At 45.0% G+C, this 25,048-nt stretch overlaps 1 protein-coding gene across 1 annotated transcript in view; it reads right to left on the bottom strand.

The window, feature by feature from the left end:
- LOC137308558 (collagen alpha-1(XXV) chain-like) overlaps positions 1–25,048 on the bottom strand; it is a 170,493-nt gene that overhangs the window by 58,934 nt on the left and 86,511 nt on the right. The window contains exons 22-27 of the mRNA XM_067977368.1: positions 19,784–19,828; positions 19,589–19,660; positions 17,953–18,024; positions 8,647–8,697; positions 4,392–4,418; positions 1,427–1,507 (exon numbers count right to left, since the gene is read on the bottom strand). Of these exons, the coding sequence (XP_067833469.1) occupies positions 1,427–1,507; positions 4,392–4,418; positions 8,647–8,697; positions 17,953–18,024; positions 19,589–19,660; positions 19,784–19,828 (348 nt within the window). The remainder of the gene's footprint in view (positions 1–1,426; positions 1,508–4,391; positions 4,419–8,646; positions 8,698–17,952; positions 18,025–19,588; positions 19,661–19,783; positions 19,829–25,048) is intronic.

Genomic DNA, 25,048 nt, shown 5'->3' with positions numbered 1-25,048 from the left:
TCCTGTTGGTTCTTAGATTTCAATCAGTGGTGCCTTTGTTCAGTGGTGACTCTAACATTGCATTTACCTTACGGTGCTACTGCCGATGGCACCCAATCGTAAGGTAAAGGAGGCAGCATCGCTGCCCCTTCAAAGTGTTAACACCTACTTAAAGAAATGGTTTTTGCTGTTGCCTTCAAAAGCTGCAGCAACTGGCGACAAGAATAAATGCTGAACTGAAAGCTCCAGACCTCCCATCTCTTCTGACTGCAAGTGGTCTTCACAGGTCAGTGATATACGATTTCCTCACTGGCATTTATGAACCACCTTCAGCCATAAAATAAAGTCTCAAATCGTGGCTTTCAAACAGTTGCCCGCAATAGTTATTAGTCTCTTGCTTGAATGCTGTGAAATCCACCCTGCTATGAAAATGGAGTGGATTCCACAGCCCTGGCAGCCTCCAGACTATATTACAGAAAAGCTTCTTGCAGCAGTTCTGTTAAATAAAAGCTGCCATAACACTATTGGGTGTAATTTGCACTTTCGGTGGGGGCAGAAAATTTGGGGTAGCAGATCAGCTGCCGTTTACACACACCGCCCGATTTTCCATTCCAATGTATGACGGGCAGCTGATCCGCTAATGTCCATTTCCCACCCCCACCGAAAGTGAAAAATAAACCCTTTGTTCATAGAAGCATAGGGGAGACCAGTCCTTACAAAGTCATAACTTACATTACTTGTACTACAGATAGAGTCACATTGTGGCTGTAGCAACTCTTCATTTCTGAGCACACTGAGTGTAAGTGAGAATGATTACAATGACAAATACGGTTTACCATCTACTTTTTCACTTGCCACCAACTGTGGAGAATAAAATGTACTGAATCCCACCTGCCACTTATTCAAGACAGCCTCTAATATTTTCCTCCATTCACTAACAGTTGTGAAAATGTTTGCTGTGAGTACGAAAGTAGTTTCCCTGCTCTATACTCACACTGACTTTTTCACTAACATTAGCTAATGGAGGAAAATATACCCCTAAATATTCTTAAAATAAGTTAAATTGAATGCAGTTGTGCAACTTGTGAGATGTCCACAACATGCTTTAGAACAGTTTAAGACAAATGAACAATATATACCAAAAAAAAGAAAAACCTATGCGAGACATCACAAGACGGGACATAATGTACATACAATGACAGTGATGTTAATCTTTTGGAATTTTTATCATCTGCACAAGTGAATTTTTAAAAATGACTCATTTGCGATTAATAATAGTTAATAAAGGAATCTGATAAGACAACACACAATGTAACTGGGTGACACTGACAGGTAGTGATTTGTTTCTGCTCCAGCACTGTGCATTTGTTCTCCAGTATTACTCAGAGTAAACCAGAGATGTTGGCACTCTTTATGATGTAAGCTGTATTAAATGTTATCTACTTACTGGGAGACCAAGGGGTCCTCTGTCACCTTTTTGACCTGGTTCACCCTTCCCTCCTTTAACACCATTCAACCCTGGTTCACCCTAAATGTAAAAGTAAAGTCCACCTTTTTTTTGCTACTTTGAAGCTGGGACAGAAATGCATTTAAATTAATCACAAAAAGCTACTGCGAATACCTGTGCATCCATCAAAGTATTATTTTCCCCCAAATGATCAATACTCTTTCCAATCCTTCTTTAGTGCATTGGCTTTCCTGATATTTATTTCAAATTGCAGGCAAAACATATTTTCTTCTTCCTCTATTAAACGACCTACTTCATGTGTCTTTGCAGACATTTTTAATATCTACATTAGTTGTACCTGAGAATGTACAATATTTCATCTGGCCCAAGTTGTCATTATGTACTTTACTGATGGAATACCCTTAGAAACTTATAGTTTTATAAGTGATTTTTTTTTGTCGCTTTCCTGACTGAGGGCTGCCATTTTCCCTCAAGCTTCAGAGCCTGGATGCTGGAATACAAGCCTAGAACTTACTGTTGGCAATATTAGGAAATTAAAGCTTAATCTGTTCATACGGCATTTCTCAATCTGTTATTTTAGCAGAGTCGTTAACCAATTTAAAATAAACGGGTGATGTTTGTGTTAAAATAACGAACAGAGGACTGTCATCTGAAGATATTAAGCCTTCATTTACTAACATCACCAATAGGGAGTGCTCGAAGGAAAAGCTTGGTGAATTTTTTTTATTATTTTGTTGTTGGGATGTATGTGACACTGCTACACTATGAACTGAACACTGTGGAATCGTAAGTGAACAGCCCCACTCCTGATTTTATGACAGGAGGAATGTCTTTGATGAAGTAGCTGTAAATGATTGTGCCGAGGATGCTTCCCTGAGGAACTCTGGGAGTGATATTCTGGGGCTGTGATCATTGGCTTCTGACATCTACAGCCATTTTCCTGTGTGATGGCTTTGACTCCTCTGAGTACGATGTCAGGTTGTTGCTTGACTAGTCTAGGGTTCAGCTGTGCCACCTTCCCCAGATTTTAGTGAGGAGGATTTTGCAGGACTGACACAGTTGGAATTTCCTGAATTTTGTCCTGATCCGATGCTTGGGTTGTTGCTGATAGGTCTGTCTGATAATTCTCTTATTGGTCTGTTTTGTAGATAGTACACCAAAAATTGTGGCAAAAAACAGGGTGCCAGTCATAGAATCTATACAGCACAGGAGGCCATTCAGCCCATCATGCCTGTGCAGATCTTTGAAAGACCTATCCAATTAATTCCACACCCCTGCTCTTTCCCCTTTTTCCATTTTAAGTATATATCCAATTCCTTTTTGAAAGTTACTACTGACTGCTTCCACCACCCTATTAGGCAGTGCATTCCAGATCTTAACAACTCACTGCGTAAAAAAATTTTCTCCTCAACTCTCCTTTGTTTTTTTTTGCCACTTACCTTAAATCTGTGTCCTCTGGTTACCAACCCTCCTGCCAGTGGAAACAGTATCTCCTTATTTATTCTATCAAAGCCCTTCATAGTCAAGTCACTGCACAATTATTGGAACTAAATTGATTAAAAAAAATATTAAATATGAATGACTTGTGGAGGAAAAGTATCTTATAGGGCCTCATCCTGCAGTATTTGTAACACAAGTGACCAACTTTTTGGAGGCACAGAATCCAGATTCTACAGAAATGGTTTTAAAGCAATGAGAGGCAACATTGCCACTTAGAGATTTGCACAGTCGTATATTACAGGGAACGGAAGCCTACAAGAATGCTTGCTCAGAAGACTCTAATGTAAAAGAAGATGATGACCCTTAAACTCTGATCAGTTGCTCTACTGCATAAAAAGAACAAAAATAATTTGCTAATGCTGTTCCACGTGCCGATCCAGGTATGTGCCTGGTGAGACTATCAATAACACACTGACAGATGCACAGAAATCTTCAGTAATACCTTTTGTGTGATGATCACTTTAAACCTATAAGTTCATGAGCTCTGACAGTGACAGACCGTATGGTTGGTTTTTCGAGTTTTTTATATTAGGGCAACTGACGATAGTGATGAAAAATAGAATGCATTTTTCTCCTTTGCATCCAGTGACAATATTGAGTGTTCTAAGTCAGAGCCAGCTTGTGTCAGATGCAATGCAGAGCTCTCCCTACATTAACACGACACAGTGAGATAACGACTCCTTACAGCACTTAAACTGGATCCATGTGATATTTCCATTTCCCGTATTCCAGTCTGCCTCTCTGAGTGACAATGATGTCTGTTGCACAGGACTGAGGGTTATTTTATGCTTTGCATTTGCAATTATTGGACACCACAATGAAACTGAGCAAACTCTCTTCAATTACAGGGGGATCATTATCAGCTGTCAAGATGTGAGGAGACTTTCATCTCCTGCCTGAACTGCAGCTCCCAGATCGCAGAAGTGAGAGGTAGCTGTTCCAATGCAACGTGCAGTCCAATATATGTGTTTTTCATAGGGTGCATTTTTTGCATGGACTCCCTGAAGTTCTGTGAAGTTCGGAGACCTGATGAATTTCACAGAAGTCTTCTAACATCTATGCAAAATACTTGCATGAAATTTATCGCCCCTGGCTTTGCGTTACTTCAGGGGCTCAGTGCACAAATCCTCTCCCTCTCCATGAAAAATAGAGCTCTACCGATAGCTGATCAATTTAAAATGGGACCTTGATCTTGCATTAAAAATCTTAGGTGGTTGTTAACAAGATTTTGGTTATATTTTGTTAAGAGTATAGGAAATATTTATTCTACAGCCATAAGAACTTACAGGTTTAAAGATGCTACAACATAAAATCAACATTAAATTAGTCAAACAAATGACATATAGCATGCATAGCTAATTTTAACAAAGAGCATGGAGACAAATTAAAGGGCATCATTAATCTTCAGATTGTTAAAACCCCTTAGACTTTGCTGATGATTTACCTTAGGTCCTGGAAGTCCGTGCGGCCCCTGCAAGAACAGAACATAACAGATGATTGAAAATGAGGAAATGTCTAGGCGTTATCTTGCATACCAGTGTAATCTTCCATTGCTAAAGTAATCAAGGCCAAGAAGCTTAGTGTCCGCAGGCCTTCCCACCTGTGCCGGTGCCAACTCTTCAGTTACCTACTCTAATCTCATGATCTTTCCCCATTTCCTTTTATATTCTTTCTTTTCAAATACTTATCCAATTCCTTTTTAAATATTATTGTCTCTGACTCAATACCATGTGGTAAGGCATTTCATTTTCTAATAACCTTATGTATGAAAAATTTCCTCTAACTCCCCATTCATTCCTCTATGGATAATCCTCAGTCTATACCCCCTTGTTAACAATTTGCCAACTGATGGCAACAGTCTTTCACTACTTATCATCTCTAAATCTTTCATAATTTTGAAAATTTCTGATGGATCTCTCCTTAACTTTCTCTGTTCCAGTGAAAGAAGTCCCAATATTGCAAGCCTTCCCTCATAACTATGAACCTTTCATTCCTGGTACCATTATAGTGAATCTTTGCTGTCCCTTTTCCATGGATTTAATATCCTTTCTATAACGGGGTGTCCATAACTACATGCAAAACCTTATAACATTGCCCTAACCAATCTCGTATAAATTCCTTGCTTTTATATTTAATACCTTATTACAAATTCCAATCTGCTGTAGAACCTTCTTGGATTCAGTGGCATTAGTTACTCCGTAAGCGGTCTGAGCATCTTACTTTTCTGATGGTTGAATCACACAGCACTCTATCTACTTATCCAAAAGTATAACCTGGGATGTAACAATAGTGTCCCTTGTGACCTGAGCTGAATATTCGTGTCTTTCACATATGCGTTTCTTCAGTCTCTCCGAAGGTCGATCGAAAAAGCAATGAGTAAGGTGAGGCCAGATATTGAATCATTGAGATGTTTGAATTTTCAGGAGAGCAAATGAACTTAGAATACCAATTGTAATCAATTTTGATTTTAACTTGTCTAGAACAGAATTAACAGAGAGGTAAAGAACTAAAAAGGGGCTTGTGAGACCTACCGCACTCTGCATGCTGCCACTTTACAGTGGTCTTCCCCCAGGCAGCCGAAGCACCTGCCAGTTTCAGGCAGTAGGCCATTTTTAATATGCAAATCAGATTCCATTGACTTACAGAGGATGCCATTTTAAGTCAGAACTGGGTGGAGCGTGTGCCATGCACTCGCTGAGCCAGTCTTATTGGCGATACAGTAGAAGAGGCAGAAAGTTAAGCTTCAAATTATTTTTGTGGGGCCCAGAGGAGCAGGCTGTCCGATATTGTGCTGCCTGAATCCAGCCAGCTGCGTGGGACTCCTGTTTGGCACCCGCAGCTCGTCGGTCCCATTTAAAGGAGGCCCGGGCTTCAAAATGGCTCTAGTCCCCTTGTTGCCAGAACAGGTGGGCTGCTGGCGCACTCCAACCATCGGCCATCCAAAAGTTCAAATCGATCCCACTTATTCCATATACTTTGCTTCCCATTCATAAAGAAAATAATGAACTCGCCATGTTGTTCCACATTGATGAACTATCTTACTTTCTGTACAACTTCTGGCTGTAAGAAACTGAACCCCAGCATTTTTGCCCTTAAGCCAAGGCCAGAACCTCCTCCTCTCTCTCTCTACAGTCTGTTGTTTTTTTCTCCAGTCTGACTGACTCCAGTGTTAGCTTTCAATCAAACGGATTAGCCCTCATCCCAAGAGCAGAATTCACCAGCCTATCTTGGCAATGACCCCTGTTGAGTTCAAATGAATACAGTTGTTGCAGCAGCAATGAATATGAACGATCACTAGAAAGTTAAACTATCTGTCACTGTCTGCAGCATGTTGGTTCAAATACGTCATCTGAATTCTAATCTAAATCTCCCAGACATACTTCCTGTGAATTTAAACCCCTGAGAGCTAAGTTCAGCTCAATGGCAGGATTTTTAACATATATTACACCAAACCGCCTCTTCCCCCCTGGTGTTGCCAGAAATCCCAAAACATGACATACCTTTATATATGAAATGCAGAATCCTATTTGCCTTTTTAATGGCCTTTTCTACTTTTATAGAACCTTGCATCTGTACCCTTAGAGGTCTTTGTTCATCCACTCTCTTACGGTTCTTACCATTCAAGGTATATTTTTTTTTCATGTGCACTACTTCATATTTCTCTGTATTGAGCTGCACCTGCCACCTATCTGTCCACTCCACTAATCTGACTATATCCTCCTGCTCATCTCCTGCATTCTTCTTCCCAGTTTGCCATGCCCCCTAATTTTGTATCATAAACTATCCTTAATACCATTCCCCTTGTGCTAATGTCCAAATAATTTACATAATGGAAAATAAGAGGTCCTACCACAAATCCGTGGGGCACACACCATCCATATCCCACCATTACCCTTTATGTTGACAAGCAGTCTTATTTCAAACTCCCTCTTACCCTTCCTAATCACCCTTTTTGCTTTCATTCTGTACTTTTTATATTCCTCATAGTTTCTTCTGTACTGTCCCCACTATATTCATTGTAAACCTCTTTTTAAACCCTATATTCATTGTAAACCTCTTTTTAAACCCTGCTTTTAGCTCTCACCTCTATTTATCCATGGAAATCAGTCTTTGATGCACCACTTTATTCCTAGTCAAAATGCATTTAACTCACACCTTCTTCATCTTATATTTAAAATCTCCCACAGCTGGACTGCTGTTTGACCTGCCGTTTTTTCTAACCAATTAATCTGAGCTAGGTCCCCTTTCACCCACTGAAATTAGCCGATTTCCAGTTCAACACCTTTAACTCCTCTTTTCTTTATTTATTTTGAACCTGAAACTAATTATGATAGGATCAACATTTTCCAAGTGTTCTTCTAACTCTTAACTCTCTATAAAGCCCAAGTCTGTCGAATGCTTGAATATATATCTCAGGAGTCTCTTCAAACACCTGTCCCTCGCTTTTGACAGGATATAGGAAAATGATTGTTATCTGACAGCCAATCCTTCTCTCGTCTCTTCTGGTGGCCTTCCCCTTGACGGTGGGAATCCTACTGGGTATTCGCTGTGCATCTTTAGTGAGACCTAAAATGGATTGGGGCTGGGGCGCATTTGGAGGGGTGGGTGGAAATCCTGCCCCACTGGCACTCTGCCCCAAAGAAGAGGATCTTGGGCATTTTCTTTCAGGGCCTCAAAACTGTGAAGCTCCTTATTTAGCTCAATCTTCCCATCCTCCTACGACATTCCGGTTTTTAAAACCCAGTCTTGCTGTCACCTAACCGATACTTCTTGATCAGCACAGTGTTCTCCAGTGCTCCTCAGCATTAGTGGCCTCCTGCACTATGGTCCTCCAACTTGGTTTCTCAATTTCAAAAAAAAAAATCAGTTTGTATGTTGTAAGAGTGTCTGTCAGTTCTCATATTCAGCATTAGAAAGTGCTCCTGCTTCTGTATTAACTGATGAATTCTGACCTCCACTTCAGAAGTCGATCATTTTTTCCCCAGTTGTTACAATAACACCTATTTCTGTGTAGAAATGTGATTCTTATAACAGAGTTGGTAGAAACACCAGTGGATACAGCCATACTGCCTCTTCATGAAAAGGGTAATTTCATAAGTTCGCACTGCCGGCATATCTGTGATTTTCCAACTTTTGTTTTGTTTAAATCTTCCATTGAGCAGAATGATATGTATATTTATCAACAACTCAGCTCTTACTTAAAAAAGGAAGACGCCATCGTATTGTTCATTTTGGACATTTTTCCAATCTGTGGAATAGGCCTGGAGCAAATCCTGACTACTTCACTCAAAGTGCTGATAAAATGTGTACAACTGTTAGCATCTTGTTATGCTTCAATTTGTTATGCTTCAATTGACATAAAGGGGCTTTCCACACTTTGCATTGATTTTGAAATGTTCTGGAAAATGATATGGAAGATGTTTCGGAACAACTCTTCCAACCTTCCAGAACAAACCCAGAAACAGCTTCTTTCCAGTCCAAGCGACTGGGGAAATTTGTGTTTTTACTGGGATTTGGCCATCTTTACAAGCACACAGTAAGGACATGGTAAAAGCAGGATGTTGTTTATTTGCAAAGAGGTAACATTCACGCCTGTAAGAATGAACTCAGATGATGCATGGCTTTTAAGAACATTCGCATGCCCTTCAGCGAATAAGAATGGTACTTGTTGACTCTCAAAACCAGTAAATTTGACTTACCATTGGACCTGGTGGGCCCTGTGAACCAGTGGGTCCTGGGGGTCCTACAACCTGTACAAATAAACAACAGTTCCTGTAAGGCAGTAATCAGCATATCTATTTTAAAAAAATCCAAATACAGTATGGCCAACTGCATTTTCTGTGTATTTACACAATGTGTGTGGTTGTCCAGCAACAATAAAAAAAACAACTTGCATTTATATGGTGCTTCTAGAGTGACAAAATGTCACAAAGAGCCTTACCGATCGGAGAATGAAATAGACACTGAACAGGAGGGAAAGGACTAGGTAGAATGGAATTAAGGGGCGAGCCAAAAAAGTGGTTGAAGAGAAAAATAGGGTTTTGAAAGCAGGAATGGAGGAGGTTAGGGGCAGTGATTTTAGAAGGGAGCTCAGAGGGCAGGGGTATGGTGGCTAAAAAAACAGCTGCCCATGGTGGAGCAAAGAGAATGGGAATGAAGCATAGATCATTGTCATTGAAGCAAAGAGTGTGAGTAGGGATTAGGGCTGAAGGAGGTCGCTGAGGCAGGGTAAGGTGAATTGAGGAGCCATTTGAAGGCGAGGAGAAAGATCTTGAAATTGATTTCTAGGGGCAGAGAAAGCCAATGGGGCCGTGAGGGTCAAAGTGATAGAGGTGTGGGTCTTTTCAGTGTTCAAGATCAAGGGCTGTAGTATTCTGAACAAATTGCAGATTGTGGAGAGTGGAAGCAAGGAGGTTGGCTAGGAAAGCATTAGAGAAGTCAAGCCTCAAGGTAATAAAACCATAGATTAGAGCACTGGTGGCAGTGGGAGAGATAGGGTTGGAAAAGGTGATATTGCAAAAGTGGAAGAAAGTGGTCTTGATGAAGGCATGGATGTGGGGAAGGAATTTTAGCCTGGAATCAAAGAGAGGTTTCACACAACCAAACTTAGCCTGAGGTGAGACAAGGAGAGACAAGAACTCGGGGAGGCAGAGAGAAAAGAGTTCAGTGGGGGAGAAAGAGCAGATGAAGCGAAGATGAGAATTGGGGGGTTAAGGGAAGTTTGTGGCGGGTGCAGAAGAGGAGCAGAGCAAGACAGGGAGGAAAAATGACTCATCCACCTTGCAAACACAAGAGCAAAGAGTTAAATTATAACACAGCAGAAAATAATGGGAAAAGGATGCCAAAAGAAAATGGGTAACAGTATTAACAAGGAAAACTAGGTACAAGAGAAGGCTAGGAACATTTATCGGGAATATCCTCAAGGATTTTCCTGATAGGCTGCTACAACTTCGACAGAACAACAGCAACTATCCTTTTAAAAGTCTACCTGGGCTTTTCGTCAATCTTCTGTCAAAGTTATTGCAACTGATTGGGAGAACCCCTGAGGAAATTTCCATCAACTGTGGTTAGGAGGAAACTAAAAAGACTTGGGAATAATACAATGTAGCTTGAAACAGTGTAAGTGGAACCTTGGTTTTAAATAGTGGTAAAAGGGGAATTTAATAAAAAGAGGTACTCATACCCCTTCCTTGTGTAACCTCTGATCATTCCCCTCATAACATTTGCTCTCACCTACATGAATATTTACCTCAGTCAATCAGTATTTATTTCCAGATGACAGCCTAAAGATTTGATATATACAGCTGAAAGCAATCATTATATGTTTCACTGAATTAAAAGTCTCATATGTTAGCAATTCATAATCGATGATCAAAGTAAATGTTAATTGGTGGATTGAGTGCCGTTGGATTGTTCACATTGTTGGTTCTCAAAAAGGTAACATCATTGCTGAAATGTATCATTTTTATGGTATATTCAATAAGAGCACATTTATTAATATAGCGACCAAAACAGAATGGATGTACAAAGCAGAATGTCCAGGTGCAGCAGCAAAATCGGGTATTCTTTATAAAAGGCTACCTTCAAATTAATTCAAGTATGAAACCTATTCCAATCCTTACTTTATGTCAGGCCCAATTTGGTGGGAAGATTTCAGCAAATTTACTTTGTCAGTTGGAGGTTGGACTTAGGTTGATACGGTTCTGCTAAAGTCAACGAGGCACTAGATCCTGAGGATTAGCTCTTAATGATTCCTGTTATGTATTCTGAACTCTGCTGTGGTACATTCTTCAATAAACAAAATAAACATGCTTTAATATATTTCTTTAACTTTGTTTTTTTTTACATAGACCATGTGCATTTTGGTTTTATTAAAAATACTGAGAAAATTACAAATTTCAGGCCTGCATGAGAAATTCTCTTGGGATCAGCATTTCTGAACATTCTGTAAGTGGACTCCGTGCCCCTATGATCTGGAGAGTACCTTTATTACCTCCTATCTGGCTACATAATGACATGGCTCCAGGGGCTGTAACATTAAGACCCCCTCATTGTGTGTACTAGACTCTGTGATCTCGCACGTGCCCGATGTGTATTTCTCCTATCTTCTGAAAGGCAGACCGCTAACTACTCAAGTGAAATGAGGCCAATTGCAAACCAACAAAGTGGCTTATTTTACATGCAGCATCTGAAAGGTCAGAATTCAGTTTTCAGTGAAATTTCATCTATTACATATTGCTACTTGTAACATGGAAAATAACAAAGCCTGCCATTGTAGCCTTGTTAATGGACTAAACTCATTTTACAGGCCAGCAATCCCTGATAATAGCTGGCACTGACCTTTCCTGTTATAGACAGCATGTGTCCATACCTCAACCTCGAATCGTCCTCTGGCTGGAGAGAAAGCAATACCTCTCTGCCTCACTGACTGTTTCAGACTCAAACTGGATGCAGCTCGACTTTATTTTGTCCCAGAGAGAGAAAAAGCCAAAAGCTTAATCGGTCACCCTTCATCAGCTCTGTGTTGAGGATTGGCTCATTGAGCGGCCAATCAAAACCACTACCTGCCCCCTTGGTGGGAGGCCATGGCAACATCATCACCTGTTTCATTGGACTATTCTTGTGCTCAATGAGTGGAAGCCATTCTAACATTACTGTTGAGACAATCTTTAAGAGGTGGTGGACAGTCTGCTTATCTCAAACTAATCTAGTATGCAGGAAACAGAATTCTGTTAATTACTTTGTCTGGTACTCCAGCTAATGGACCCTAATCAACATCCCTGACAGCTTATGCGGGGAAATTGGGCCATTTAGCACCCGTTTTGTAGGCGCTACATGGACACCTAAGTCCCGAAAATGGCGTCCGAGATGTGGGCTCACACTTCTGACAGGAATTGCGCAGGACGCCATCTTGTTAAAGGTGCAACATTGATTTGAAGCAACTGGTGAAATTTTGGAACTCTACGCTCTAGCCAATGCCCTGTCTTAACCTCACACAGCTGAACAGGACTTTAACGGCATGAAGGACCCCCCCACTTGTGCTATTTAAAGGAATCATGCAGGAGTTACAGGTTAGTTGCTGGATTAGTTATTCTGGCTGCTGGTACAATTGTACATGTTTTTGGAAGTTTCCTATACTTGGAGGAAGTTGCAATATTCTATAGAGTGTGGTCTGGCTGGTCTTGCAGTACTGTTAGTGGCATTTAAAATAGTGTGCTGATAAAAGTTGCTTCCAGACATGGGTGGCCTGCTAGGACTTCCTCTGGGAATTGAAAATGACTGGGAGAATGAAGAGAGGCCACGCAGAGCAGAACGAGCTGCGAGAAGAGGGAGGAGGAGGAGGAGGAGGAGCAGGGCACTGAGCAGGAGGCCAATTCTCTTACCTCAACTTCAGCGAGGACCAGTGCATCAGACGGGTGCAGTTCACTAAAGAGGTCATGACTGAAATTTGTCAACTGCTGCAGGCACAACTGCAGTCTCAGAGCAGGGCAAGGACACCATTGCCTGTGTTTGTCAAGTTGACTGTGGCTCTTAATTTTTACAGCTCTGGCTCCTTTCAGACTGCTGCTGGAGATCAGCAACATCTCGCAGTTTGCAGTGCACTGCTGTATAAAGGAGGTCACTGAGGCTCTGTACGCACTCCGAAACAGATTCATCTCATTCCCTCTTGCCAGAGATAAGCAGAAGGAGCGAGCACGAGGGTTTGCTCGCATTGCAGGCTTCCCCATGGTACAGGGTGCCATTGACTGCACACATATTGCCATGCGTGTTCCACATCAGAACTCAGCCATATTCATGAACAGAAAGGGATTCCGCTCCCTCAATGTGCAGCTGGTGTGCGACCACAGGCAGCGCATCATGCAGGTCAATGCCCACTACCCTGGCAGCAGTCATGGTTCCTTCTCTCTGTGGCAGTCCAACGTGCCACTTATATTTCAACCAGCATGGCAAGACAAAGGCTGACTACTGAGCGACGAGGGTTATCCCCTCATGAAGTGGCTCATGACTCTGCTCAGGAACACACACACACGTGCACAGCAGGCCTACAACGAGAGCCGTGCTGCCACACGGAACATTATACAGCACACGTAGGTATCCTCAAGCTACGCTTCCTCTGCCTGGACCACTCTGGAGGAGCCCTGCAGTACTCAGCTGAGCGGGTATGAAGATTTGTTGTAGTATGCTGCATGCTGCACAACCTGGCCATTATGAGGGAACAGCCCTTGCAACCGCCTATCCAGCGAGAACCTGAGCAAGAGGAAGAAGCAGAGGAGGAAGTGGAGGAGGTGGAAGAAGTACAGCAGGAAGTGGAGGAAGAGGCAGGGAGGCTATAACGGAGACAGGCCCTTTCTGCCAGGGCTTTGTGTGATCAGATTATTCATGAGCGATATCAGTGACTTCAACAACACCTCTCCATTCAACATTAGTCCCACACTCCTTACCATTCCTCTTTCACATGACCATCAAATCACCCTCCTTATCATTACACATTCCTTCCTCTCTCAGCTTACCTTACCGCAGAAATAAAAACCACCACCAAATGCAAATTCAAATCCAAATTTATAAATTAACGCATGAAATTATGCAAACATTGCTGCAGGAGTTCCTCAGGGCAGTGTCCTAGGCCCAAACATCTTCAGCTGCTTCATCAATGACCTTCCCTCCATCATAAGGTCAGAACTGGGGAAATTGCAGTGTTCAGTTCCATTCGCAACCCCTCAGATAATGAAGCAGTCCATGCCCGCATGCAGCAAGAGCTGGACAACATCCAGGCTTGGGCTGATAAGTGGCAAGTAACATTCCCGCCAGACAAGTGTCAGACAATGACCATCTCCAACAAGAGAGAGTCTAACCACCTCCCCTTGACATTCAACGGCATTACCATTGCCGAATCCCCCATCATCTACATCCTGGGGGTCACCATTGACCAGAAACTTAACTGGACCAGCCATATAAATACTGTGGCTACAAGAGCAGGTCAGAGGCTGGGTATTCTGCGACGAGTGACTCACCTCCTGACTCCTCAAAGCCTTTCCACCATCTACAAGGCACAAGTCAGGAGTGTGATGGAATACTCTCCACTTGCCTGGATGAGTGCAGCTCCAACCACACTCAAGAAGTTTGACAGCATCCAGGACAAAGCAGCCCGCTTGATTGGTACCCCCTCCACCACCCTAAACATTCACTCCCTTCACCACCGGCGCACCGTAGCTGCAGTATGTACCATCCACAGGATGCACTGCAGCAACTCGCCAAGGCTTCTTCGACAGCATCTCCCAAACCCGCGACCTCTACCACCTGGAAGGAAAAGGGCAACAGGCACATGGGAACAACATCACCTGTACGTTCCCCTCCAAGTCACACACCATCCCGACTTGGAAATATATCGCCGTTCCTTCATCGTCGCTGGGTCAAAATCCTGGAATTGCCTACCTAACAGCACTGTGGGAGAGCCTGTACCAAATGGACTGCAGCGGTTCAAGAAGGCAGCTCACCACCACCTTCTCAAGGGCAATTAGGGATGGGCAATAAATGCTGGCCTTGCCATGAATGAATAAAAAAAACAAAGTGACCCTTGTGCATTCCCTTAGTGCCTGTCTTTTGTGTGTTTTTTCCTGTCTCGGTGCTGCTACGAGGTGCTTCCCCAGTGACTGGAGCATGGGTGGTGGAAGGCTGCTGACCTTCAATGGAGGAGAGTGCAGATGGCCTTGGAGGATGACCTTGAGCAGCTCTGGGCCTATGGGCCCGGCTTCAGACTGCACCATCTCGGCCTGGGCTGCAGCAGTCTAGCCTGGCTGGCTGTCAGGCAACAGCAAGGGCTGTGGCAAGGGTGGGAGCAGGAATGCTGTAATCCTAAGAGAGGACAGCAGCTTCATCTTCCATGGCGCCACTGCCACTCTCCCGGGGCGGTACCTCAGCAATGCTGATGATCTGTTGGAGAACAGATTGCTGGAGTGCTGTGATGCCCTGGAAGCCCCTTTCAACAGTGGTACTCAGAGCTACGATAGCAGCAGTCTGAGCTCCAAATGCAGCAGTCAGACTTTGGATAGCAGATATTTGTGCTGCAATGGAAGCTGTGACATCAGTCACCAGACACTGTCTCATGGTGGGTTCCACAGGTGTGCTGATGGAGGTGACCACCCGTTCCATTTTGGAAAGGATGGGCTCCAAGCTCTTTGCAAAGTCCTGTGCCAAGTTGGAGCTGGACTCCTCCATGACCCTTGTCATTGTGCACAGGCTTTCTGGCAGACTTTCCAGTGCCCCAAGCATTTGGTGGTGTACGCCCATCAGCCGTCTTCTGTAGCCTGGCCCATCGAAGTCATCATCTGAATCCTCTGCAGCAGAACTAGTGAGTGACCTCGCCCTCCGGTGATCTGGTACCTGTGGTATCCATTCTCCCTGCCCTGGCTCCTGTGCACTTGTGCCCGGTGTCTCACCACGTGCAGATCCCTCCTCTATCCTAGCCTTTAAAGGATGCACAGTTTCAGTCTCTGAGCTGGTGGCTGCGAGTGTAAGATCGAGTGACGGTGTCTCTTCATCATCACTGTCGTCTTCCTCTTCCTCCTCTGACTGGGCAGGTTCCAGTTTTTGGGTATGTGAAATGACAAAGGGACACGAATTGAGATATGGTGAGGGGAGAGGAGAAAGTTAGAAGTGCGTGTTTACACCATCTGCAGCACGTGAGTCAGAAAAGATTGTGGGATGAGGGAGAAGTGAGAAGTGAAAAGGAGGATTAGGTATGCAGAGACCCTCATCATCAATACCTCCAGCACCGCCAGTGGCCACGGCCTCAGCGATGGCCCTTCCAATGATGGCCAGCACTGTCTCCTCCATGGGAGTTAAAACGTGTAGGCGTGCTTGTCTTCCTCCAGTTCTTTCCTGCTGCCTCCTGTTATGTGCCACCTTCTTCTGCAAGAAAGCGGGAAGTGTGCCAGCGAGTGCCCTGCAAGATGTTTGGGTGATGTGACTGTCATAATTGAATAGCTGTCAGTGCGTGTGAGCTGTGAGTTGTGGGTGTGCGGCTTGCAAGAGTGGTAATGTGTGAGGGTGAAATGAAGCATCTGATTTGAATGGTTGAGTACTGATTGAAAGATTGTTGGTAGGTGGGTGATGGGGGTGTAGTGAATTGAGCAGTGGATGAGACTAGTGGTGCAGTTGGTGTGATATGCCACTTGAAACTTGAACTCACTCACCTTGACAACTCGTGTTAAATCATTGAACGTCTTCCTGCACTGCATCCATGTTCTTGGTGCTATGCTCCCGGCATTTACCTCGTCCGTTACTTCCTCCCACTACCTCTTGAGCATATGTCTGGAGGGCCTCTTGCCCCTCCTGCGGATACAGGATGTCCTTCCTACTCTCCACCTCTTGCACCCAGGCCTCTAGTGCATCATCCGAGGACCTTGGTGCACACTCTCCTGCAGGCGTAGCCATTCTTCAATGTAGTGCAGCACAGATTCACTTCACAATTGACTTCCACCACTTCTTGCAGTCACAGTGCACCTCCCCTTTAAAAGGTTCAGGCTGCCTTTAAGAAACGCGAGCCACTTGCAACATCAGGGCTCCTTGCTGATGAGTGCAGCCAATTAACAGTGGCTGCACGCGGCAATCATTTAAAGCAGCAGGTAGCACGAATGTAATGTGCTGCTTACACGCAAAGGCCCGTTTTCAGGGGTTATCCAATTTAACCGCCTATGTGTTTCTAGAAGTTACCCCCTGTGGACTGAATCTAACTTCACTGCAATGCCATAATATAAATTAATCCAAAATTCCTTCCAGGCTAAATAGGCAAAAACCTTGAAACACAACAGACAGATAATAATAATGGTCAATATATTAATGCTCTTCTTTTTACAATTCCACCCTAGGTTTTCAAAATCAATTTGCATTGACAAGGCCAAGGGTTCCAAGCCAGCAGGAATGGGAGCATCCGGTCTGCGGGTTCTAAACTGGAAGGGAGAGCAGAGGCAGCGAGGACACAGAGTTGAGCCTGCAGGAATGGGAAGAACAAGCCCAGGGTGGTGGTGAAAGTGGAAGCAGCAAAGTTATAGGACCTGAGCAAAGCAGCTGATATCATCAAAGAAATTAAAGTTAAAAAGATGAATATTAAAATTTTTTAAAAAGCAACTTACGTGTCTTAACATGGGAAGCTGATCTGGCAGCATGTGTCAGAAAGAGAAGCTAAAATTGAAGCAGACATACGAAAGACTGGAGCAGTCTATTGCTAATCTTGAGAGATTAGGAGAGGCCAATGAAAACAATGATTGATTTCAAGAGGTGGGACTATAAGGACTGGTTAGGGCAAGAACTGCAATAGTGTACTAGATTGTTGTGGCCCACTTTAATTTCTAGTTTTGAATGCATTTATAAGGGGAAGGAAAGCATAGGGCAGAGTGCTTTCTTTTTGAAGTACCTCCTTCAGTGTTTATCTGGAGAAAATATGGTTACATCTGTGTTTGTTCCTGATCATATAAATCTTCAAAAAGACCCATCATGTTGAGTTTCCTTCTCTCGCGAGCCATTTAGCTGATGTCAGTTATACCTGTATCCCAGAGTGGTTCCATTCATAACACTGGGGACTAGCACTTCAGACTGGCCAGGGACCTGATCTGGAGTAGCCCAACCCTGGAAAAGTACTACCAGCTGAGACTGAAAACTCACCCTAAATTACCTGTGCACTTGCTATTACTGAACCAGTTTTCTATCATATTTACTTCAGTTATTTTACATAATTCTTCCTCCAATAAACCTGTTCTTCCTGAAGGTATGTGAGTCAGCAGGATATTTGTCGTGAAAGTAATAACAGGCTGTCCACATACCAAAGAATTATTGAATACTTAACCTACCTAAACAACTTGCAATGGAAAAACATACACAAAATCCCACATGCTTTAATATTATTGCAGTAAAATGGTGTCTTGTTTGACAATGCGTAATGTATCAGAGACATGTCCTACTTTACTAAATGAAATGATGATCAGGATACCTAATTTTGAAGAACTTACTGAAGAGCCTTGTGGACCAGATAACCCATGGTCTCCTTTCTCTCCTTTTTCTCCCTTTTCTCCATTAACACCCTATATAAACAAAAGTCAAGAGTTACAACCAAATTGTGAATTAACATGTAATGGATTGAACTCCCCAAATTATCCCATTTCAACCTAAACAAAAGTAGTTTTAAATACTCAAAGAAAATTTTTACTCTTTGAATAGTGCATGGAATCTTTAACATTCACCTGAAACACTAGAACAAGCAGATGAGGCCAATGTTTAATATTTCATCCAACAAAAGGACACTATCTCCAACTCCCTCAGTACTGCACTGATGTGTTAGCCTAGATTGAGTTCTGGAGTGTCACTTGACTGCACAACCTTCTGTCTCAGAGGCAAGGTGCCATCAACTGAGCATAGCTGAAAATAATACGGCTTAATTATGGAATATTCCTTTAACTTATCTATTTTAATGAGATGGTGGGTTTCATCACAGGAGGTTTAGAATATAAAAGCAAGGAAATATGACTTCAATTATATGGAAATTCTCTTCAGTCTGGGGCAACCCACCTTAGGAAGAATATACTGGCTTTGGAGGTGGTGGGTGGTGATGGAGGGGTTAGTGAGGATTCACCAGGAAGATACCTGGGATGAAGGGATTTAGTTATGATGAGAAACTGTGTAAACTTGGGCTTTATTCCTCAGAGGTGAGGAAGCTATGGGATGATCTGATTGAGCTGTCTAAAATAATGAAGGGAACTGACAATATAGACAGGGAAATCTAGAACATGGGGACGTAATATTAAAATTAGAACTCAGCTGGTTAAAATTGAATTCATAAAAAAATCTTCATAAAAGGGTTGAGAATGTGGAATGCACTGCCCAGAACGCCACAATGAAAAGTCAACTGAGGTGCTAAAAAGAGAGATGGATACTTACTGGAGAAGTAAGGGTATTAAGAAATGTGGAGAAAAGATTGAGAAACTGAGATTAAAAAAATAATCTCATGGCTAGCAAAATGGTGGAGCAGGTTTGAAGGACTGAATGGCCAAGTCCTGTTCCTATGTTTTGCAATCCTGATGCTGTTGGGCTTGTTATCACAAATAAGTTGATCAGTAGAGATCTTTGTATTGCAGTTCTGGAGTTAACTGTCTTTATTTGACTGCTGAACTGTAAATGGCAACTGAGCCTGATCCTTTCCTGACCAGGTGTGTCACTAGATTACAGTCGTAAACAATTTTACAACACCAAGTTATAGTCCAGCAATTTTATTTTAAATTCACAAGCTTTCGGAGGCTTCCGAAAGCTTGTGAATTTAAAATAAAATTGCTGGACTATAACTTGGTGTTGTAAAATTGTTTACAATTGTCAACCCCAGTCCATCACCGGCATCTCCACATCAAGATTACAGTCAATAGAGGGATTCATTATCTGGCTCCTTATCCTAAAGGTGCTGAGACCGATTGCAGCACTCCTACTGCTGGCTCACTTGAGATCAACTAATTCAGCACAAAACCTGGGATCTTCCTGTCTGTGTGGCTCAAGTTTCACACTGGGCAGTGCATTTACCAAGTGAATGATCAGGAAGCTTGTACTACTCTTTCTCAAGAGTCTGCTTTCAAATTTCTTCACTGCATCAAAAGCACTCACAGGTAATCCGGGTAGGCCTATGCTTCCTTTATCTCCTGGAGCACCAATGTCACCTTTAGAACCTTTAGGGCCCTGAAAATAAACACAATAACTTAACACTATAGAAAAATACTCGACGTATTAAATTCTTCAAAGCCTTTTATTGGAAATATTGGAAAAAAATTAAAACTATTAAACACAAGATGATTTCAGTACCTGTATTCCCTCAACTCCAGACACCCCAGGATTCCCCATGTCTCCCTGTCGTTCAGAATTTAAAAAATGCAAAAAAAAATTCTAGTGAATTACTGCAATGAGTCCTCATTTTTAGCAAGTTTCTAATGATAAGGCAAATCCGCGTGTTCTCTCCCTCCCCCTCCCTGCCAGTAAATATAATAGATTTTTAGTGCTCCATGTTGGAATTGGCAGCGAAGGGCATCATACATGTAGAATCAAAGCTATATACTCTCAAGTTAAATCTAGCCACATCTAGCCTGAGGTTAACATTTACTACAACATAGGCCATAGTAGCCTAGTGGTTATGGTACTGCCTTAGCAACCCAGAAGTTGTGAGTTCACAATCCTACCACAGCAAGTTGTGAAATTTAATTCAATAAATTTTGTAATTTGTGACCATTAAAGCTGCTGGATTGTTGTAAAAACTCAACTGAATCACTAATGTCCTTCAGGGAAGGTAACCTGCCACTCCTACCTGGTCTGGTCTACATGCGTGTTCAGGCCCACACCATGTGGCTGACTGAATGCAATAAATACTGGCTTGCCAGTCTCACCCACATCTCAAGAACAAATTAGCGCCAGTCTAAAGGGCTATGATACCCTTTCTTAAATCTCGTCATCTCCTCTTACACTACACTTGTGCAATCTTCCTGTTCTGGTGCCATTATTTTGTTTGCTTCAAGTCAGAACAATTTGATATGACTGAGACACTGGTTAATGGGAACACCTCTTGTAAAGGGGCACTTTTGAAAGATTGATTCCTAATATACTGGATTTAACTAAGTATTGAAATGTTTTCTTTGAGATAAAAAACGCAAATGCTGAAAAGCTGTGAGGAAAACAGAAATACAGGAAATGCAGAGCAGAGCAGTGAGCAACTGATGGAGAAAGAAAGGTTAGTTAGTGTTTAGTGGGAGACCCTCCATTACAGCTAAAGCATTAGACTTTGTGGCAGTTCTGATAAAGAGTCCTATCTGAAATGTTAACATGTCTTTCTCTTTCAGATGCTGACTGACCTGCAGTGAATCAGCATTTTTCTGTTGTCTACCTTTATTACCAGAATACCCAGTGTAATGGGGCTTATCTGGTGTAAGAAAAATTAAATTTTCATTGGGTGTCCCAATAAATGGGCTTCAGTTAAACAGCAAAACACTTAGGGGTAAATTTTAACCCCGCGAACGGGTGGGTTGGGGATGAGTAGGAGGGTAAAAATCATAAAAAAGTAAAACCCGACCCCATCCCGCCTCCAACCTGCTCACTTCCAATTTAAACGGAGGCGGGTCGAGGGGTGAGCGACCACCCCGCTCTCAGGAGGCGGGTCGAGGGGTGAGGGACCGCCCCGCTCTCAGGAGGCGGGTCGAGGGGTGAGCGACCGCCCCGCTCTCAGGAGGCGGGTCGAGGGGTGAGGGACCGCCCCGCTCTCAGGAGGCGGGTCGAGGGGTGAGGGACCGCCCCGCTCTCAGGAGGTGGGTCGAGGGGTGAGCGACCGCCCCGCTCTCAGGAGGCGGGTCGAGGGGTGAGCGACCGCCCCGCTCTCAGGAGGTGGGTCGAGGGGTGAGCGACCGCCCCGCTCTCAGGAGGCGGGTCGAGGGGCGAGCGACCGCCCCGCTCTCAGGAGGCGGGTCGAGGGGCGAGCGACCGCCCCGCTCTCAGGAGGCGGGTCGAGGGGAGAGCGACCGCCCCGCTCTCAGGAGGTGGGTCGAGGGGTGAGCGACCGCCCCGCTCTCAGGAGGCGGGTCGAGGGGTGAGCGACCACCCCGCTCTCAGGAGGCGGGTCGGTCAGTAAAATCTTTTAAGGAGGCTGCGGGCCTCCATTTTGACAGGCTTTTTATTTTTAATTCTTGGGGGCCGGGATTCCTGGGCCTTCAGCTTCACGTCATGTAAGAGGAGACACAAAGGCCCGGCTCAGCAGGTTAGTGCCTTTATTGCACTGCTTGTGGGCCAGGAGGAACGGGAGAGTTTCCTCCAGGCCCAACAAGCCCACCTGCCACGATCTCATACACGCGATTGGCCAACCCCCTCCCCATGTCCGACACCCCCCCCATGATATCTCCGACCCCCCCATGATCTCCGACCCCCCCATGATCTCCAACCCCCTCCACGATCTCCGACCCCCCAACGATCTCCGACCCCCCATGATCTCTGACCCCCCCATGATCTCCAAACCGCTCCACGATCTCCGACCCCTCAACGATCTCCGACACCCCCATGACTGAGCCCGATGACTCCCCCAATGATCGCCGACCCCGATGACTTTCCAATGATCCCTGGCCCTCCTCCGATGACCCCCAGCCCCCCCCCCGATGACCCCCAATGACCAGCTAGCCTACAGAAAAAAATGAAAGACGTCCTTACATCAAAATCATAAGGACATCCGGGAAACCTGAACTTCCGGATTTCCCATCAGGTACTCCCCCCCTCACCCCGCCCTCCTCCCAGCTCCCCATTAAAATTTACTCCTTAGTCACAGAGTGACAGGAAATCTGTACATGCAGCAGATTTGCATTGGGCTGTAAAGAGATCCAAGTTAATTTTTACAAACTAGCATGCAGTCCCTAAAGTTGCTTTATGGAACTTTGTACAAACCAACAGTGTTCTGTTCAAGCTTGTACAGATTTCGTGGGAAATATGCAAATCTGTGCACATGTTCCACCCGTACTGATCTCACACTGGCCTTGTGTAAATGAACACTTACGATACAAATAAAAACAGAAAATACTAGAAATACTCAGCAAATGAGGCAACACCTTTGGAGAAAGAAACTGACGAAAGGTCATCGACCTGAAACCTTAACCATGGGTCCAATATTAGGAGGGAGGTGGGTTGGCAGCGGGGGGTTGACTGGGCGTGGGTAATGCGCCCAGTGAATTCGGGGTGTTCCGCACGCGATCGCAGCCTAATTGAATGTACTTACACGTGGTTCTGGGTTTCCCATTCCAGACCTGCGCAGCGGGCGCACTGCGTACCCGCATCACAGGCTGTCAGCAGGAGGAGCCCTATTTAAAGGGGCAGTCCTCCAATGCTCCTCCTGCAGCAAAGAACCAAATTGGCAGCATGGAGCAGCCCAGAGGCAAGGCTGCTCCAAGGTTCTCAGACTCCTCACTCCAGGTGCTGCTCGATGGGGTGAGGAGGAGGAGGGAAACGTTTTTCCCATCTGATGGGAGGAGATGACCTCCCTCTGCCACCAAGAAGGCCTGACTCGAGGTGGCCGAGGAGTTCAGCAGCAGCAGCAATGTCTGCCGAACCTGGGTCCAGTGCAGGAAGTGCTTTAATGACCTAACCAGGTCAGCCAAAGTGAGTACATTTACACATTCTCCCACACTCGGTCTTCCACATCACCTCCACCACCACACAACTCCTTCTGCACTGCCACCACAACGGCCTCACATCATTCCTCACATCCACTCAACCATCATCCTCACTTTGCCTGCACTTACTTACCGTCCCAGTTCCCATTCGAACACTACCACGCAACCCAATCCTCATACAATCTCATGGCTATGTCTCAAACGCACCCTCCCATGCATCTCCCTCACGGTCACCCCCACCCACACCAATGCATGCAGCGGGTCACTATGCAACCATCACTCAAGCACGCCTCTCTGTGTTTTGCCTTGATAGGAGAAGAGATGCCAGAATGCCCGGGAGAGGGCAAGGACTGGGCCAGGTGATCCTAATGGACGTGGAGCAGCAGGCAATGGAACTAAGTTGCACGCGGACGCCGAGACTAGGAGCGCACAAACGGCTGGTGACAGAAATCTAACACAGAATGATCTTAACATTGCTTGGCATCTGCAGCACCTCAACATCTGTCCACATGCTTAATATTGCTTTCTGTTCTCTTGCAGGGCCATCTGCGAGCGCTGTGATTGTGGAGGGCGATTCCTTAGAGGACCTGCCGGCCTCTGAGTGGGCATCGCCACATCTGAGCCAGCCATCCACCAGCGCAGATACACACACCTCGGTGGGTCCCCGTCCTCAGTTAGTTGGGGTTGCACATGGTGAGTTGCCATGCACATGTGAGCACGAGCAGACCCTGGTGGCAGGGGCAGCCGTGGAGAGTTTGCGTCGGTGGGGGCACTCTTCTCCAGGCTCTGCACAGCTGGACCCAGATGCTGAACCCTGGGGGCCAGCCAGCCATGAAAAGGAGAGTCACCGAGGGCCAGCAGCACATTGCTGAGGTACTGGAACAGTTGCCACGCGCACTCTCCACAATCGCGCAGAGGATGGAGGAGTCCAACTCCTACATGAGTGGAATACTGTCACAAGCATCTCTGAGATAGTGTCGGCGACAGAGGAAAGGCTAGCCTCCATTGAGCTTCAAGCACAGCTCAACAATGAGTCCATTCAGGCCCTGACAACGGCCATTCGGATTCAGGGTGAGCAACATTCTGCCACCTTAAACAGATACATTACAACTGGCTGTCCAAGGCTTCACACAAGTCCTCCAAACTGTCGTACAGCAGGGTGGAAGGAGTGATGTGAGCCTGAGCCAGGAGAGATGGTGAAAGGGAACGTCTCACCCGTTGCCCCCCTCTCAACCAGTACCCGCAATGCTGCCTCCTCTCTTGGTGGCCGAGTCTGTCCCTGCACAGGCGCAGATGGAGCAGTCTTTGGAGGGGCCCTCACAGGCAGCAAAACCCAGAGGGTGTCATTGTGTCACTGCAGAGTGTGTGCAGGTGTATTTACAGGGCTCTTTTGTGCAGACGACTGAGAGATGCTGGCGATGTCCCCGGTGGCACCCTGGAAGGATCCGGAGGAGAAGTTGTTGAGAGCAGTGGTGACTTTGACAGCGACAGGTAAGAAGATGGTGCTCGGGCCAGCAGAGAGCAGCTCGGCATCAAGGACGCTGCAGAAGTCCACGACTATATGTCGAGTGACTCTGAACCTCTGTGTGCACTGCTGCTCAGAGAGGTCCAGGAAGCTGAGCCTCGGTCTGTAGACCCTGTGGCGAGGGTAGTGCCCTCTGCGACGCACCTCTCTCTGCAGTTGCCCTCCCTCCTGCTGTGCAGGTGGATGTGTCACAGCACTGTGTTGTGGAGCTCCACGTGTCAGAGGTGGACGGTGTGGCCAGCGAGGCTGGTGATGCTGTTCGCCCTCCGATGAGGTCATGACTGCAGCTATGGCGGCCCCCATCCGCAAAATGTACATTTGAGGGGATCCGCAAGGTAGGTAAATGTGTCTGCACACCGGAGTTGAGGTTCCAAGTTTGTGAATTTTATTGTTAGGAGGAGGGTGGTGGAG

Source organism: Heptranchias perlo, chromosome 1, assembly GCF_035084215.1.
Source record: "Heptranchias perlo isolate sHepPer1 chromosome 1, sHepPer1.hap1, whole genome shotgun sequence".
NCBI lineage: Eukaryota > Metazoa > Chordata > Chondrichthyes > Hexanchiformes > Hexanchidae > Heptranchias > Heptranchias perlo.
The sequence above is the reverse complement of the archived record's forward strand: the minus strand, read 5'-3'. Positions and strand labels throughout refer to the sequence as shown.